Source organism: Spermophilus citellus (genome assembly GCF_964194105.1).
Source record: "Spermophilus citellus genome assembly, chromosome: 4".
NCBI lineage: Eukaryota > Metazoa > Chordata > Mammalia > Rodentia > Sciuridae > Spermophilus > Spermophilus citellus.
Window position 1 is genome coordinate 199046928 of NC_138185.1, and position 16154 is coordinate 199063081.

A 16154-nucleotide genomic window follows, 5' to 3' on the forward strand; every position below is an offset into this window, starting at 1 on the left:
GTTTCAGTCACCTTAAATTATTGAAGGTTCTGACATTCTATCCATGCACAACATTTTCAAAGTACTTCATACTCCATAACTCCCCATGGAGTAGGGTAGCACTAAATGACTAATGGAGAAACAGAAAAATAAATGATACCATCTGGCTAAGGGATTATGCCATCAGAGCCAGAAGTCTTCCCCTAGTTCAGAGAGCACATTAACTTCAATTCTAATTTCAAGATTAGATATAGTGGCACATGCCTGTTGGACTCAGGAGGACAAGACAGGAGGATTGCAAGTTTAAGCCGAGCCCCCAAAATTTAACAAGACCCTCAGCAACTTAGTAAGACCCTGTCTCAAAATCAAAACTAAAAAGGACTGGGGATGTAGCTCAGTGGTAAAGTATCCCTAGGTTCAATCCCATTTGCCACCAAAAAAAAAAAAAAAAAAAAAAAAAAAAAAAAAAAAAAAGACATATCAAAGAAACAAAGGTTAAAGGCAGCTGAATTAACAGAAGACTGTCAAAGCATTTCTTCTTCACTATTTTAAGTAATGAAAAATTTAGAAATTTATTAGGCCCTAATCAATCACATGAGGAGTTCTCTCAGTAAAAAGTATCACTAATGAGAAATCCAGGCAAAAAGAAAGAGTAATATATAAAATTTGATAAGCCAGGTATGGTGGCTGGCACATGCCTGTAATTCCAGTGACTCAGGAGGCTGAGGCAGGAGGATTGCAAGCTCAAAGCCAGCCTCACTAATCTAGTAAGGTGCTAAGCAACTTAGTAAGACCTTGTCTTAAAATAAAAAATAAAAATACTGGGGACATGGTTCAGTGGTTAAGCACTCCTGTGTTTAATGTTTGGTACCAATAAAATAAAATAAAATAAAATAATTTTTTTTAAAACTGGCAAATAATAGAATATATGACTTTCTTAAGGCAAGAATCTAACATGGTTTTGTGGGTGGAACCCTCCTTGATTTCTGGGTCTAAAATAACTTTTGAAAGAATTTTCTAAGAAAATTATTGCATCTGAATTAATGACTGAAGTACTGATAAATGATTGAAGTAACTCTGACACTTAACATTTGGCACATAAAGCATTGATTTATCCATTGTATACTGAGGTATTCTTGAGATTTGATTTTAAGAAGCAGGAACCAGAACAATTATAGAATTAGTGGTCATGAATCACAGGGACAACAAAGTGGCATTGAGCAGAAAAGAAAGCAGTGATCACATTGTTGGGATAAATAGAAATGGATTATACCTATGTACTGAGGGAATGGGCAAGCAGCTCAGGAAAACTTGGCAGAGGGGTTTTGCCCACTGGCACTGATGAAGGGCTGTGTTTAAGGCTCCACCAGAGGTTCATGAACTAGTTCTGTCCTGTTTTCTCATCCAAGGGTTCTTCCAATTATTGGAAGATGATCTATATATACACTGACCTTACCCTCCTTCAGGTCATTAAAAAAAGGGGAAAACGTTTTAGAAAACAGATCTAACTAAGCTCTTATTCCAGATAAGCATTAGAGTTGCCTTCAAAGCAGAAATAAGAAGAGCAAGTTAGTGGTACATTAGGGGTCTCCCTACAGCAAATTTGAAGGGGCCAAGAGTCCTGAGAAAGAGTTGAAACAACAACATATTCTAATCCCAAGCATCTGATCTGAGCAAAGTTGACAAATGAAGTTGGTCAAGAGTGAAGGGAGATTTCTCAGGACGACTGAGTCTTGGAGAAACTTAGTTCTAACGGCCCATGGTAGGCATGACTACAGCAGGTGAGGAAAGAGTAGCATCTTCTTCTTTCCACTGAGAAGTGATGGTCTTTAGCTGAGTGTAGAACTGGATGCCCTAAAGACAGCAAAGAAAATGGCAAAAGAGAGTTAACATATACTTCTGGTGGGGAAAGTTATGATTCTTCTTTGAATGGACTTTTCAAGGTTGTTCTTTGAGTGCTACTCATGTTCCTATTTGAGCAACAGGTGCAACCAAAATCCAATGTGTTGTTTATGAGATAATTTTAAAAATAATACAATATTGGACACAAGAGTAAATAGTCATCCTTAGCCATTATTACTACGCTGAAATTAGAATTTATAAGCTAAGAGTGTCTAAATGGAAAAATAGGACAATGTAATCTGTTAAACTTGCAGGTCATTCTATTACATTCTTTTTTTTTTTTTTTTTTTTTTTAATTCTGGTGCGCTGGGAATTGAACCCAGGGCCTCATATGTGCTAGACACGTGCTCTGCTACTGAGCCAGATCCCTAGCCCCTTGCAGATCCTTCTGTTGCAGAGCTGAATAACATGTGCCCATGTCAATAGATTTAACTCAAATCATGCCTCTACCCTTATTTTTTGTTATTTGTTTGTTTACTTTGCAGTACTAGAGATTAAACCCAGGGGTATTCTACTGCTGATCTCCATTCCTGCCCCCTTTTTGAGACAGGGTCTCACTAAATTGCCAGGCTGGCCTCAAATTTTCAATCCTCCTACTTCAGCCTCCTGAGTTGCTGGGATTATAGGTGTGTTCTAATGCACTGTCCTGCATGACCCTTACTAACTGCAGCTTGACCCTGAGTCTGATTGACTTAACATGCACACTACAGCAATGTTGTAAGGAGAAAATGAATGACATACAAAAATATTGTAACAAAGTTACTACTGCTCAACAATTGTTAGTCATTCTTTCCTTCCCATGAAAAAGAAGAAGGAATAGAGTAGGAAATATATGTTAGGCCATTTCTGATAACTGTGTGTTAATGAGCTTTCTATTGAAGAGACAACAGAGTTTCTGTAGCAAATCAATGGTTTAACAAGAAAAGAAACATTGCAAGGAGGGAGAGGCCAAGGAGAAGCTGCTTTAGATTAAATAGACGTAAGAAGTTAAAAAAGGGGGGGGGGAATATATTGTGCAGATTTAACACTTATTAGCAAACTAGAAAGATGGAAAAAAACTTCCTTGATTGAAATGCTCTTATAGAATTATTTGACAAAATCTGGGCCATTTTTTAAAATATTCTTTTTTAAAAAATACCTTTATTGGGCTGGGGTTGTGGCTCATCGGTAGAGCACTCACCTGGCATACTTGAGGCCCTGGGTTTGATCCTCAGCACCACATAAAAACAAATAAACAAAATAAACGTATTGTGTACAACTAAAAAATAAATATTAAAAATATAAAAATAAATAAATAAATAAAAATAAAAATACCTTTATGTATTTTTAAGTGGTGCTTAGGATCGAACCTAGCATGCCTCGCACGTGCTAGGCAAGTGTGCTATTGCTGAGCCACAACCCCAGCCCCAATCTGGGCCATTTTAATATGTTGAAAATAAATTTCAATATAAAGATACAACCCTTTTTTTTTTTTTTTTTTGATACCATGGATTGAACCCAGGGGAGCTTAACCACTGAACAATATCCCCAGCCCTCTTTATTTGTAAATTTGGAGACAGGGCCGTGCTAAGTTACTCAGATCCTTGCTAAGTTGCAAAAGCTGGCTTTGAATTTGTGATCCTCCTACCTCAGCTTTCTGAGTTGCTGGAACTACAGGTATGTACCATCACACCCAGCAAACATACAACTAATTTTTACAATTTCCTTTTTGTTTTTGAGACAAGGTCTTGCTCTATTGCTGAGACTAGTCTCAAACTCCTGGGCTTAAGTGAGCCTCTTGCCTCAGATTCCCAAGTAGCTTGGACTACAGACATGTGCTACCATGCAAAGTTTGACTTTCATATTTTATTATGTAAGGTAATACTTTCATATCTTCTTTCCAAAATGCCAAGTAGCATTTAATAACATAAAGATTTAAGAATTCAACCATGTATTCATTTTTTTCCTCCAAAGAAGCCTATCTTACCCCAGCGTATTTATAGTAATTAAACCAAGATGGCAGTTTGTGGGAGGAAAAAAACTATTTTTTAAAAATATTTTTGGTTGTAGATGGACACAGTATATTTTATTTTTATGTGGTGCTGAGGATCCAACCCAGTGCCTCACATGTGCGAGGGAAGCAATCTACCACTGGGCTACAATCCCAGATTGATAAAAACTATTTTAAATAGTTTTACCGCTTCTCTTAGAAGAAATGCTTGTTACTAGTATCAAACTACAGATGGTCTAAGATTTACTATTTTTCCAGATTAAGATGGTGCAAAAGCAAGGTGTTTTCAATAGAAATTGTACTTCAAATTTTGATCTCTTTTTGGGCTGCAATAAGCAATATGAATTATCAACCCCAAGCCCATGAGGGTTGAATATTCTGTTGGTTTAACTATGATGTTCAGTAGATTAGTTGTATGATATTTTTAACTTATGATGGGTTTATTGGGATGTAATCCTATCATCATAAGTTGAGGAGTGTCTATAGACACTTATGTAAGGTAATACTTTCTTAACTAGTTAGCCGTATCTTAAGCATATAGCCATAACTATCATATCTATTGGATAATGTTTAATTAATTTTAAATTTTAAATTATTAGACAGGGTCTCATTAAGTTGCCCTGTCCTTGAACTTGTAATTCTCCTACCTCAGCCTCATAAATCACTGGGATTACAGGTGTGTACCACCATGCCTGGCTTCCAAAAAGAAATCACCTCTAATCACCATTATCCCTTTCTTTGATGCTAGGTAGTATGCCTCATGTGTTCCCATTGCATATTGAAAAGTGTTTGATACAAAGAAGGTATTTTTTTGTGTGTGTGTGTGTTTGGTGCTGGAGGTTGAACCCAGGTGTTTGTGCATGCTAGGTAAATAAATACTCTACCACTGAGTTATACCCCAGCCCTGAATAAAATTTTTGATACATAAACAATTATTACAGGAAAAATATGTGCAATGGGAACACATGAGGCATACTACCTAGCATCAAAGAAGGAGATGATGAAGATTAGAGGTGATTTATTTCTAGAAGAATAGCAGAGAAAATGGCAAATACAAAGGCCTGGACTTGCCAGGCATGGTTGTGAATGCCTGTAATCCCAGCTACTCAGGAGGCTGAGGCAAGGAGGATTGCAAGTTCAAGGCCAGTGCAACTTAATGAGATCCTGTCTCAAAAAAATAGGCTGGGGATATAGTTCAGTGGTAAAGCACCTCTGGGTTCAATCCCTAGTACTACAAAAACAAAAATAAACAAAACAAGACAAAACAAAACCCACCAAAACAAAGGCCTAGAATTCCTCATGCTGTTTTCCCCCAACTTTTTTGCCTTAAGTTGTTCAAGAATAAGCTACTTTGTTAACGTTTCATTAACTTTTAAAAATTTTTTTATTCTTTTTAGTTATACATGACAGTATAAACCATTTTGATATATTTACACAAGCTTGGAATATATTCTAATTAGGATCCCAGTCTTATGGATGTACACACGATGGTGAAATTCACTGTGGTGTGTTCATATATGTACATAGGAATGTTATGTCAGATTCATTCCACTGTCTTTCCCATTCCTATCCCACCTCCTTTCCCTTCATTTCACTTCGTCTAATCCATTGAACTTCTACTCTTTCCCTCCCTACCCTTATTAATTCTTTTCTAGGGGACTATCTGAGAAATACTTCAGAACAACATGTGACCGCCCAGAAGCTGCTGGCATGTCCTTCTCTGCAGAATCCTTGTTTCTGAATATGTTTAAGAAAATTTCTTAAAGGAAAAAAATTTGACTCAAAAGTTACCTGTTTGCCATAGAAATTGGTGTCTCCCCTGAAAGATGATCGAGAACCAGTGAATGAGAACATTGGCAAAGGCACTGGAATAGGGACATTCACTCCCACCTAAAAGCAGAACAAATCTACATCAAATACTAAGCAAAGAACTCAAACTATAGACTCTCTATTTAGAAGCAGAAAAACAAAGATGGATTTATTTTTCTTTTTTAAAAAATCAATTTATATTTTATGGGTTTTTTTTTTTGGGGGGGGAGTGGGTGGTATTTATTTTTTTGAGAGACCATTTTAAATTGCTAGCTTCCATCCCATTCTTCACTCTATGAACTTTTATTACTGAGGAAGAAATGGAGCATTGTGGAAGATTAAAGGGACAACCTTTATAGAAGCTGCAATGACTGATCACTGTCTACTGTCTCCTCTTAGGAATCCCTAAGAGCTGTGAGAATCTACAAACCTGTCCAACATCGACCAGGTGGGAATATTTCCGAGCAGTGGCTCCATTGGTGGTGAAGATGGCAGTTCCATTTCCATAAGGGTTGTCGTTTACGATCTTGATGGCTTCATCTAATGTTTCTGTCTCCAGAACCACAAGAACTGGACCAAAAATCTCTTCTTTGTAACAGGTCATATTTGGCTGTTAGGAATGATCAATCCAGAAAAGAAGTGAGCTCTTTGGATTCTATGTATTTTATACTCAACCTGGTAATTTTACTTACTACACACTAGTTTACGTAGACTTCTTTCATGTTAGCAATCTCTTTCCATTTTTAAATTACTTATTAAAAACTCTGTTCCATCTTCCAAACTATCAACATATAGACAACCTGAAATTCCTATTAATTATAACCACACTCTGTACTTTTAGTTCCCACAACTCATCACTAGCTTCCTTTGTAATAGCTGTACAACTTGTTTCATACAATTGTTATGTTACCAAAAAGTTACATGAAAATTTTTTATAAATCAAATATATATAAAATATCAGATTATTTTGTTTACAGAAAGCCTGTGCTAAGTTCTCTGAAACAAAAATACTCCATTCCCACTTATCCTTTACCTCCAAAATTTAACTATGTACATTTATATTTTGATATTGTGTTATACATAAACACCTAAAACAACCTTCACCACTACACCTAATCATCTGTGTTTATTGTTGATAAGTGGATTTTTCTTCTATCATTCTGTGGTAAGAGACTTCATAGTTTCTACTACACTTACATTAAATCCTTGGTTATTTAGGATTGTAATGACAATATGTGAATTTCAAAAAAGGTTCCTAACTTCACTTTAGTCATGAATGTCAACTGAGAGACTTTCAGAGTTTTGATAAATAAAAATTGACAGACCACTTCTTTTTGACTTTCTCGTGAAGATGTAGCTAAATTTTGGGCCCAGAGTAGTTATACCCAACTGAGTAGTAGATATAGAGATTGAGACATTGCAATAGCTATGAGGTAGGTTGCAAGAAGGAAAAGTTACACTAAATAAGGAACCAGTATAGTACAAGACAAAGGTTGACAAACAACTACCTATGGGCCAAATATAGATACTATCTGTTTTTGTATAGGTCATAAGCTAAGAATGGTTTCTACTTTTTTTTTTTTTTTTGAATTGGGGATTGCACTCTGGGGCACTCAACCATGGAGTCACATCCTCAGCCCTATTTTGTATTTTATTTAGAGACAGGGTCTCACTGAGTTGCTTAGTACCTCACCGTTGCTGAGGCTGGCTCTAAACCCACAATCTTCCTGAGCTGCTGGGATTACAGGCAAACACCACCGTGCCCAGCTCTACATTTTTAAATGGTTGAAAAAAAATCAAAAGACTACTTCATGACATGTAAAATGATACAAAATTCAAATGTATGTCCATAAAAAAAGTTTTATTGGAATACAGCCACATAATGCTGATTTCCCATTACATGTCAGAATTGAGTAATTGTGAGAGAGATTATATATTTCTGAAAAGCTGAAAATATCTAGCTCTTCATGGAAAGTGGCCTGGATGGGGCTCAGGAGAGGAGACTCCAAATTAAAATAAGTGAACAATCCTGGCCAGACTTGAGGTCTTAATCATTAAATGTCTTCATTTATAAACCAGAAGGAAAGCTTCCATAGCCTCTAAGATTCCTTCAGCTTTCATATTTGTGAAATGATTGAGTTGTTCACCTTGACATTTGAGATGATGGTTGGTCCAACAAAGTTACCATTTTCATAACCTTTCACTTTAATTTTTCGCCCATCCAGAAGGATGGAAGCTCCCTCCTTTGTTCCACTATCAATCAGATTACAGACTCGCTCTTTGGCCTGGGGAGTGATCAGAGGGCCAAGATCAGCTCCAGGCTGGTCTCCTGTAAAACAACACATAAGTATCTAAGGACTTCATTAACATAAATTATGATTGCTAGTAATGTATGAATCTGAATGACAAATACATATAAAGAGAGGTAATGGTAAGACGAGAAGACTGCTTCCCTTTGTCAAGGCCAATGCTAAGATATAGTGTCAAAGATACAAAATCTAAAGTTGCTGGGCAGATAGGTGATTACCTGCATTGACCCTCAGCTTTTTGGCACGCTCCACCAGCTCTGGAAGCCACTTCTTAGCCTCTCCCACAAGGATTGCTGTTGAAAGAGCCATGCAGCGCTGACCAGCAGCTCCAAATGCTGCCCCAACCAGCTGGTTCAGGGTATTTTCCTTGTTGGCATCTGGCATGACTACCCCATGGTTTTTGGCTCCCTAAAGAAACACAGATTGTGCATCAATCTTCCTTAGTCAAATACAATTAAGCTAAGAATGAGAATTTAAGGGAAGGATTAGAGAATTTATTCTTTGTTGCTTTGAGGACAAAGAGGTTATTTTTAATACTGCTTAAATTTTAGCAACATCAAGCAGGTCTCCACATTTTTTCCCTCACTTTCCAGTTGATAAGCTGCTATATATTTAGCTTAAAACCATTACCAAGGCAAAAAAGCCCCAATCACACTCAAACCAACAGGTTAAAAACTGCAACCAGGAACCAAGGAAAATGTTGTTTTCTAACTTAGGTAGGAAGCAATTTGTTGTCTGCTGAGGTTTCCAGTTAAATTAAGAGTAATGTAAACAAAGAGCTGCCAGTAATAATAATGCCAGTAATCAGCCGGGCTGCACATGTCTGTAATCCCAGTGACTTGGTAGGCTGAGGCAGGAGGATTGCCAAGTTGAAGCCAGTCTTGTCAACTTAGCAAGACCCTCAGCAAATAAAAAATATAAAGGACTGGGAATTAAGTTTAGTGGTAAAGCACCATAGTTTTAATTTCTTGTACCAAAAATAATTAAAAATGCAGTAAACAGCTTAGGGTCAAAATCAGACCTCGGGCTGGGGATGTGGCTCAAGCGATAGCACGCTCGCCTAGCATGCGCAGGGTGCTGGGTTCGATCCTCAGCACCACATAAAAATAAAGATGTTGTGTCCACCGAAAACTAAAAAATAAATATTAAAAAATTCTCGGGGCTGGGGATGTAGCTCAAGCAGTAGTGCGCTCGCCTGGCATGCGTGCGGCCTGGGTTCGATCCTCAGCACCACATACAAAGATGTTGTGTCCGCCGAAAACTAAAAAAAAAATAAATATTTAAAAAAAATCTCTCTCAAAAAACTTTATATAAAAAAATTATCTCTCTAAAAAAAATCAGACCTCCTAAAACATAACATCTAGAAAGAGGTTCCTCAAATTGGCTTGCTTCTAGACTTCTATACATATAACTACATATATATCTTCTATGTAGACATATAATAATTTTCACGTCTCTAGATACAACTATAGTTGAGTGAATGGATATATACCATGTCTACTACTTAATCCTATTATAGATAATGTTGAACACAGAATACATGCAATAAATATGGAGTGAACTAGGAGGGGCTTAAGTCAAATTGGACAAAACATTCAGCCATGAAAAATAAGTGGCAATTATCTTTTTTTCATGTTAGTTGAAGGAAGGATGGGCAAGATGCAATAGGACTTTATATTTAGTATTAAAGAGTTGCTAAGCATTTGGCAAAGAACTAGTAAGAGTAAAGTAAAAATTAAAGCATGTCACGTATCATATGGGGATATTTGGTTCTTTTTGGTGTCTTGAACTACTAGTTAGTATGTACCTTAAAAGAAGGAAGGATTAAGGGCTAGAAGCATTGTATAAAGAAAGGAAGAAATAGAGCCAGAACCAGAATCAGGCTGTTACTACTGAAAGCCTAAAGAATCTGAATAACATTCTTAGGAAGAAATATGTCCCTTGTCATCAAAATTAGTTGTATATGATAAAGGTGGTCAACATGATCAATACTCTTCACAAGGTTCACGGTTAAGAAGACATTCAGGATTAAATGGTAATTAAGAAACACTGGCATTAGTGGGAAGAGTGGTCTTGCTGTTGAAGTGCTGTTCTTAGACAATTTATAAACATATAACAAAGTTCAGGAGAAAAAAAGAAAAGTCACCATGTTGGCTTGAACCCTCTTGCCATGTCTTGATCCTCTCTCAAAGATATACTCTCCTGCCTGGTTGGATCCCACAAAGCTGATTGCTTTGATGTCCGGATGATCACAAATAAAATTTACAGCTTGGAGAAGAAAAAAATGGTCACCAAAAAGAACAAGGGCCATAGGCTTCTCAACGTGGCAAATCTCCCCTTTACCCACTGATTAGACATTCTCATAATTGTTTTTTCAACACTCAATTGCCATTGTGAAGTTCTCTTTTGTTCCTTTAAATTCTTTTATTAGTTTATTTTTTATTTGTTCTAATTAGTTATACATGACAGTGGTGTGCATTTTGACATATCATACATAAATGGAGTATAACTTCTCATTCTTCTGGTTGTACCTGATGCAGAGTTTCACAGGTTGTGTAATCATATATGTCACTTAAATTCTTTACAAATACTATTTAGCCTCTACCCTTTCAGCATTTTTTTTTCATTTATTCCAGAATTCTTGTGTCTAGTCTAATCTGAAGGCTACAATTCCTATTTTTCTCTAAAACAACAGCCTTTCACAACTAGACTCTTCCATTTTCTTTTCTTTAAATATGTGATAATGGGGGATGGGGTTGTGGCTCAGTGGTAGAGCACTTGTCTTTGCATGTGTGAGGCACTGAGTTCAATCCTTACCACCACATAAAAATAAAATAAAGGTATTGTGTCCATCTACAACTAAAGTATATATATATTTTAAAAAATATGATATGTCCTCAACTGAGTACGATGGTGCATGCCTATCATCCCAGTGACTCAGGAGGCTAAGGCAGGAGGATCCCAAGTCTGAAGTCATCTTCAGCAATTTAGTAAATCCCTGAGCAACTCAGTAAGATCCTATTTCAAAATCAAAAATAAAAAGGGCTGGGGTTATAGCTCAGTGGTAAAGCACTCCTGTGTTCAATCCCCAGAACTAAAAACAAGAATATGATATGTCCTCAACTGCTACTATATACAGAGACTCTCAGAAACTATTGTGCTATCACACAAGAGGTAATATGGCATTAGTATTTAAAAGCAAGAAGCAGAGTCAGCCTTAGGATACTATCATACGCTAACATTCATAATTTGTAGCAGTGTTAACTTTGGGCAAATTACTTAATTTCATTCTGCCTCAATTTTCTCATCTGTAAAATGGAAAAATAATACTGCCTCAAAGGGTTGTTATGAAGATTAAATGAGTTAATAAACTTTCTCTGTCTAGGGGCTGGGGTTGTGACTCAGTGGTAGAGTGCTTGTCTAGCATGTGCAAGGCCCTGGGTTTGATCCTCAGCACCACATATAAATAAATAAATAAATAAATAAATAAATAAATAAAAAACAAAACAAAACTTTCTCTGTCTGGTCCTAATCCATGTTGTTGGAGGCCCACTGCACAGTGAAGGGCAAGAAGCTCTGCTGCTCCCCAGTTAGTTACCTTAGCACAGATGGCAAACAGTCCACAAACATTACCTTCAAACATGGAGATTACTATTAGTGAGTCCCTTCCTTCCTAGTTTTCTCATCCTAAAACACTCAGTTGACACTCAACACCTTAGTTTGTTGATACCCATATTAAGTAGTCACATGCATTAGGGAAGCTACCTTCATGTTGTCCATGGATGATGTTCAGTGTTCCATCAGGGGCACCAGAATCCTGAAGCAGCTTAGCAAGAAGCATAGTTGCTCCAGGGACTCGCTCTGATGGTTTCATTAGGAAAGTATTCCCACAAACCATGGCCATGGGAAACATCCAAAGGGGGATCATGGCAGGAAAATTAAATGGAGCAATGCCTGCACACACCCCCAGGGGCAGACGATAGGAATAAAGGTCCATGTCTTTGGTGATGGATGGCATAGTTTCTCCCAGCATGAGGGATGTCACACTACAGGCATGCTCGACCACCTCTGGAACAGAGAAGAAGAAGTTAGGCCACTAGCTCCCCACACTGAGCATTGCTTAGCTTTATCTTGTTCTGTTCAGCCCTGAGGCTGTGATCAGGCCAATGACAGAATCCCATCTTCCTTTTCCTAAAGTCCCATAAGGGCTCCCAGCTTACGAAGGCCTCGGAATACATCTCCTTCAGCATCAGCTAGGGTCTTCCCTTGTTCCAATGTGATTAACTTGGCAATTTCTTTCTAGAGAGAAAAACACAAATAGAAACTCATACAAGGATATTCCTCCTTTTGTTTATTTTTGCAGTTCTGGGGATCACACCCAGGGTCTTGTGCATGCTAAGTACACACTCTACCATTAAGCTAGAATCTTAGTCCCCATGTTCCTCCTTTTAATTCTCAGGTAGCCAAGACAGAACAAAACAGACGGAGAAGCAGAACGAGGGAGACAGCCATGATCAATGTCTCTGTGTTGCAGAGTTAGGGAGAGCAGCTGAAAAGGTCACTGGAGGAGTGATCAGCCCCGCTAGGCACTAGTGTAGAAAATTATACCATTTAGGTTTCTTTTTTTAAAAATATTTTTCTCTTAGATGTTGATAGATCTTTATTTTTTTATTTATACATGGTGCTGAGAATCGAACCCAGTGCCTCATACATGCAAGGCAAGTGTGCTACCACTGAGCCACAGACCCAGCCCCCATTTAGGTTTCTTACCAAGTTTTCTTTGATAAGTTGTTGATAGCGGAGCAGGACCTGCTGCCGGCTCAACACTGATGTGTCTGCCCATGCAGGGAAAGCACGCTTGCAGGAAGCAATGGCTGCATCCATTTCAGCCTTGGTGGACTGAGGGACCCGACCAATAACCTCATTAGTGGCCTGATGGGAAAAAAAAAAAAGCCATCATACTTTGCCAATGCCCTACCTTCTCCATGTTCCATCTAGTCACAGAGGCGGCACTATGTACTTCATGATAGACACTCAGGTCCCCAGGGCCCCACCTTCCCACTATGTTCCCAGAATTCTAGACCAGTCAATAAGTCCCAAACTAGTTTTGCTTACTGGGTTGTGGATGTCAATCCATTTATCACTTTTGGATTCAACAAATTTGCCATCAATGAAGAGTTTTACAGTTGGCTGGGGATTAAAAAAAAACAACAACACAAACTTTATATTAATTAATTGCTTTGTTTCTCCCTTTCCCTTTCATAAAGCAGGTTGATAAGTGAATCTTCTTGTTACCCCTAGGAAAAAGATACACAATGTTCTTGTCTATAGAACTATTAACATGCAGCAGCACCTCTCAACACTGTTCTGTCTCTGAGCATAATAAACTCTTTGCTATTCACCCAGTGAGCTTCATGAGCAAATACATCACTTGGAAACTTGGTTAAAAAAAAGCAGCCACTGTGTGCATCAGCCAATTATGACTTACTGGCCCCACTGACTTTCTGTCACATCAATACATACACATTTTACCTTTATGATAAAAATTTTTAAATTGTTCTATCTACATGTATTTAAAAAAAAAAAAAACCTTTTTGTAGGGCTGGGATTGTGGCTCAGAGGTAGAGCACTTGCCTAGCACGGGCGGGCCCAGGTTCGATCCTCAGCACCACATAAAAATAAAGGCATTGTGTTGTGTCCATCTACACCTAAAAAATAAATATTTTTTAAAAAAGTTTTGTAGTTGTAGATGGACAGCATGACTTTATTGTTTATGTTTATGCAGTGCTAAGGATCGAACCCAGTGTCTCACACGTGCTAGGCAAGTGCTCTGCCACTGAGCTACAGCCTCAGCCCTACGTGTTTTTTTCCCCTCCTCTGAGATCACTTTCACTAAATTTTCAGAGGTCTACTTTTTTTTTTTTTCTGTTGTCATACAGAATACCTGAGAATGGGTAATTTACAAAGGAACGAAATTGTGGAGGCTAGAAGTCCCAAATAAAGCAGCTGTACCTGGCAAAGACTTCACAATAAAGCAGAAAATTGGGAAGGGCAAGTGGGTGAGAAAGTCATTCATTCTTCTTCATGACCTAACCACCTCCCGGACACCCGACACAATGGCAATCAAATTTTAACATTCAGCCAGAAGAATAAGTAGTTATGCTCCATTTGTGTACAGTGTATCAAAATGCATTCTACTGTCATGTATAACTAATGAGAACAAATAAAAAAATCTTTTTTTTTAAGAGAGAGAGAGAGAGAGAAAGAATTTTTAACATTTATTTTTTAGTTTTCGGCGGACACAACATCTTTGTTTGTATGTGGTGCTGAGGATGGAACCTGGGCCGCACGCATGCCAGGCGAGCGCGCTACTGCTTGAGCCACATCCCCAGCCCCTAAAAAAAAAATCTTAACATGAATTTTAGAGGAGACAAACTACATTTAAACCATAACAGGATCTGTGAACCAAAAATGGCGAAGGACTACTGGGCTACAGTATGTACATACTTCTACAGGGAGAGGATTTTGCGTAGCAGTCTTTGTTTAATAGATTTGAAATACAGAAGTGACAGAAGATAGATGTTCTGTAAAAACAACTCTAAAGGTTTAAGAGGAAGACAACTATTTGGCAGATTCAACAAAACCTTTAGAAGAAGACAAGAGCGGTGGCACATACCTGTAGTCACAGGTACGCAGGAGCCTGAGGTGGGAGGCTCACAAGTTCAGGACCAGTTTGGGCAACTTAGTCAGACCTTGTGCCCCTGCCAAAGTCTAAACCTCTAGAAGTCAGAGAAATGTTTGTACCTTTTGGCATAGTAAGTAAAATTCAAAGAGAAATAATCCAAAAGAAGGAAAAAACTATTTTTAAAATGTTTTATAATATTGAAAAATAGAAACAATCTAAATGTTACATGGAGAAATTACTAGTTAATTCAAGCTACATCAACTTGATGGAATAATCCACAGCCATTAAAAACCGTAATCATAGGGCTGGGAATGTAGCTCAGTGATAGAGGATTTTCCTAGCATGTACATGTCACTGGGTTTGATCTCCAGCTCTGAAAAAACCCCACATAACTATAAAGTCTATCTTGCAATAATGAAACCGCTCACAAAATAATAGTCATAATAGTAGGTAAGAAAACCAAGATAAAAAAAATTCACATATACTCTGATCACAATTATGTAAAGATAAAAAGGAATACCCCCTGGGCTGAGGTTGTGGCTCATTGGTAGAGTGCTTGCCTAGCATGTATGAGACACTGGGTTCGATTCTCAGCACCACATTAAAATAAATAAATAAAATAAAGGTATTGTGTGTCCCACTACAACTAAAAATATTAAAAAAAAAAAAGAATACCCCACACCATATTGGATTCCTTCTTGGAAGTCAACTTTCAATGATAAATATACTTACCACTGAAGAAGAGAAGGAGGATGCTGGATACCAGGTGGAGTGTACCTTGGAAGAAACCTGTGTGATAAAATAATAATTTGATAAATGAGAAAAGAAAATTATTAAAACTTTAGCTACTGTATTAGAATACTAGCTACTGTGAATATGAAAAAGAACTTGGTATTTGCTTTCAAGGACCATATACCTTAAAAATATACATATATACATATATATATATATATATATATATATATATATGTATGTATTTTTAGTTGTGGATGGACACAATACCTTTATTTATTTTTTATGGTACTGAGAATTGAGCCTCACACATGCAAGGCAAGCACTCTACCTCTGAGCCCAGCCCCAGCCCCAGCCCCATACTTTTAAAGAAATATATGAAACTATGAGGTGCAGCAAACTGAGAGAATAATAAGTCATAATAATCATGTCCCAAATTTCTAAAACCGGGTTGATTAAATTTTTTTGTTATTATATTTTAATAGTTTGGGGTCTAGAAAATGTCACCATAAATCTAACAGAAAGAAAATATTTAGCATGGTATATAATACAACAGGTGTTGAGAACAATGTACAATCAATATATATGTAATAAGCTATATTATATATAATCAATGTAGATATAGATTAAACAGTACATAATAAAATGTAAGTATAATCGCTCATACAAATACTTGGATACAAATGTTCATAGCAGTGTTGTTTGCAATATGCCAAAACTTGGAAATGACCTAGATGTCCACCACTGG

At 37.3% G+C, this 16154-nt stretch overlaps 2 protein-coding genes across 2 annotated transcripts in view; one reads left to right on the plus strand and one right to left on the minus strand.

Annotated features, from left to right (window-relative positions):
- The window catches only part of BBOF1 (basal body orientation factor 1), a gene marked incomplete at its 3' end in the record, with an annotated part of 40536 nt that extends 34931 nt beyond the window's left edge, over nt 1–5605 (plus strand). Inside the window, exon 12 of the mRNA XM_081289465.1 lies at nt 5527–5605. Coding sequence (XP_081145591.1) covers nt 5527–5538 — 12 coding nt within the window. The remainder of the gene's footprint in view (nt 1–5526) is intronic.
- On the minus strand, nt 372–15460 carry ALDH6A1 (aldehyde dehydrogenase 6 family member A1). The gene is made up of 11 exons (XM_081289479.1): nt 15407–15460; nt 13105–13179; nt 12760–12921; nt 12210–12288; nt 11755–12057; nt 10136–10257; nt 8208–8397; nt 7828–8009; nt 6111–6290; nt 5663–5761; nt 372–1833 (listed from the first exon to the last, which is right to left on the minus strand). Exons 3-11 carry the CDS (start codon nt 12871–12873, stop codon nt 1729–1731), a joined length of 1374 nt encoding a protein of 457 aa, XP_081145605.1. The 5' UTR covers nt 12874–12921; nt 13105–13179; nt 15407–15460; the 3' UTR covers nt 372–1728.
- Nucleotides 15461–16154: the final 694 nt, after the last annotated feature.

What these genes read in the sequence shown, in the direction of transcription:
- ALDH6A1 (XM_081289479.1), bottom strand. Translation starts at nt 12,873, where the DNA reads ATGGATGCAGCCATTGCTTCCTGCAAGCGTGCTTTCCCTGCATGGGCA. An exon ending in CATCCATGGACAACATGAAG is followed by an intron (nt 10,258 to 11,754) that starts GTAGCTTCCCTA and finishes TTCTTCTCCAAG; the next exon opens with CTGTAAATTTTATTTGTGAT. An exon ending in CCAATTTCTATGGCAAACAG is followed by an intron (nt 1,834 to 5,662) that starts GTAACTTTTGAG and finishes TGCTGTCTTTAG; the next exon opens with GGCATCCAGTTCTACACTCA.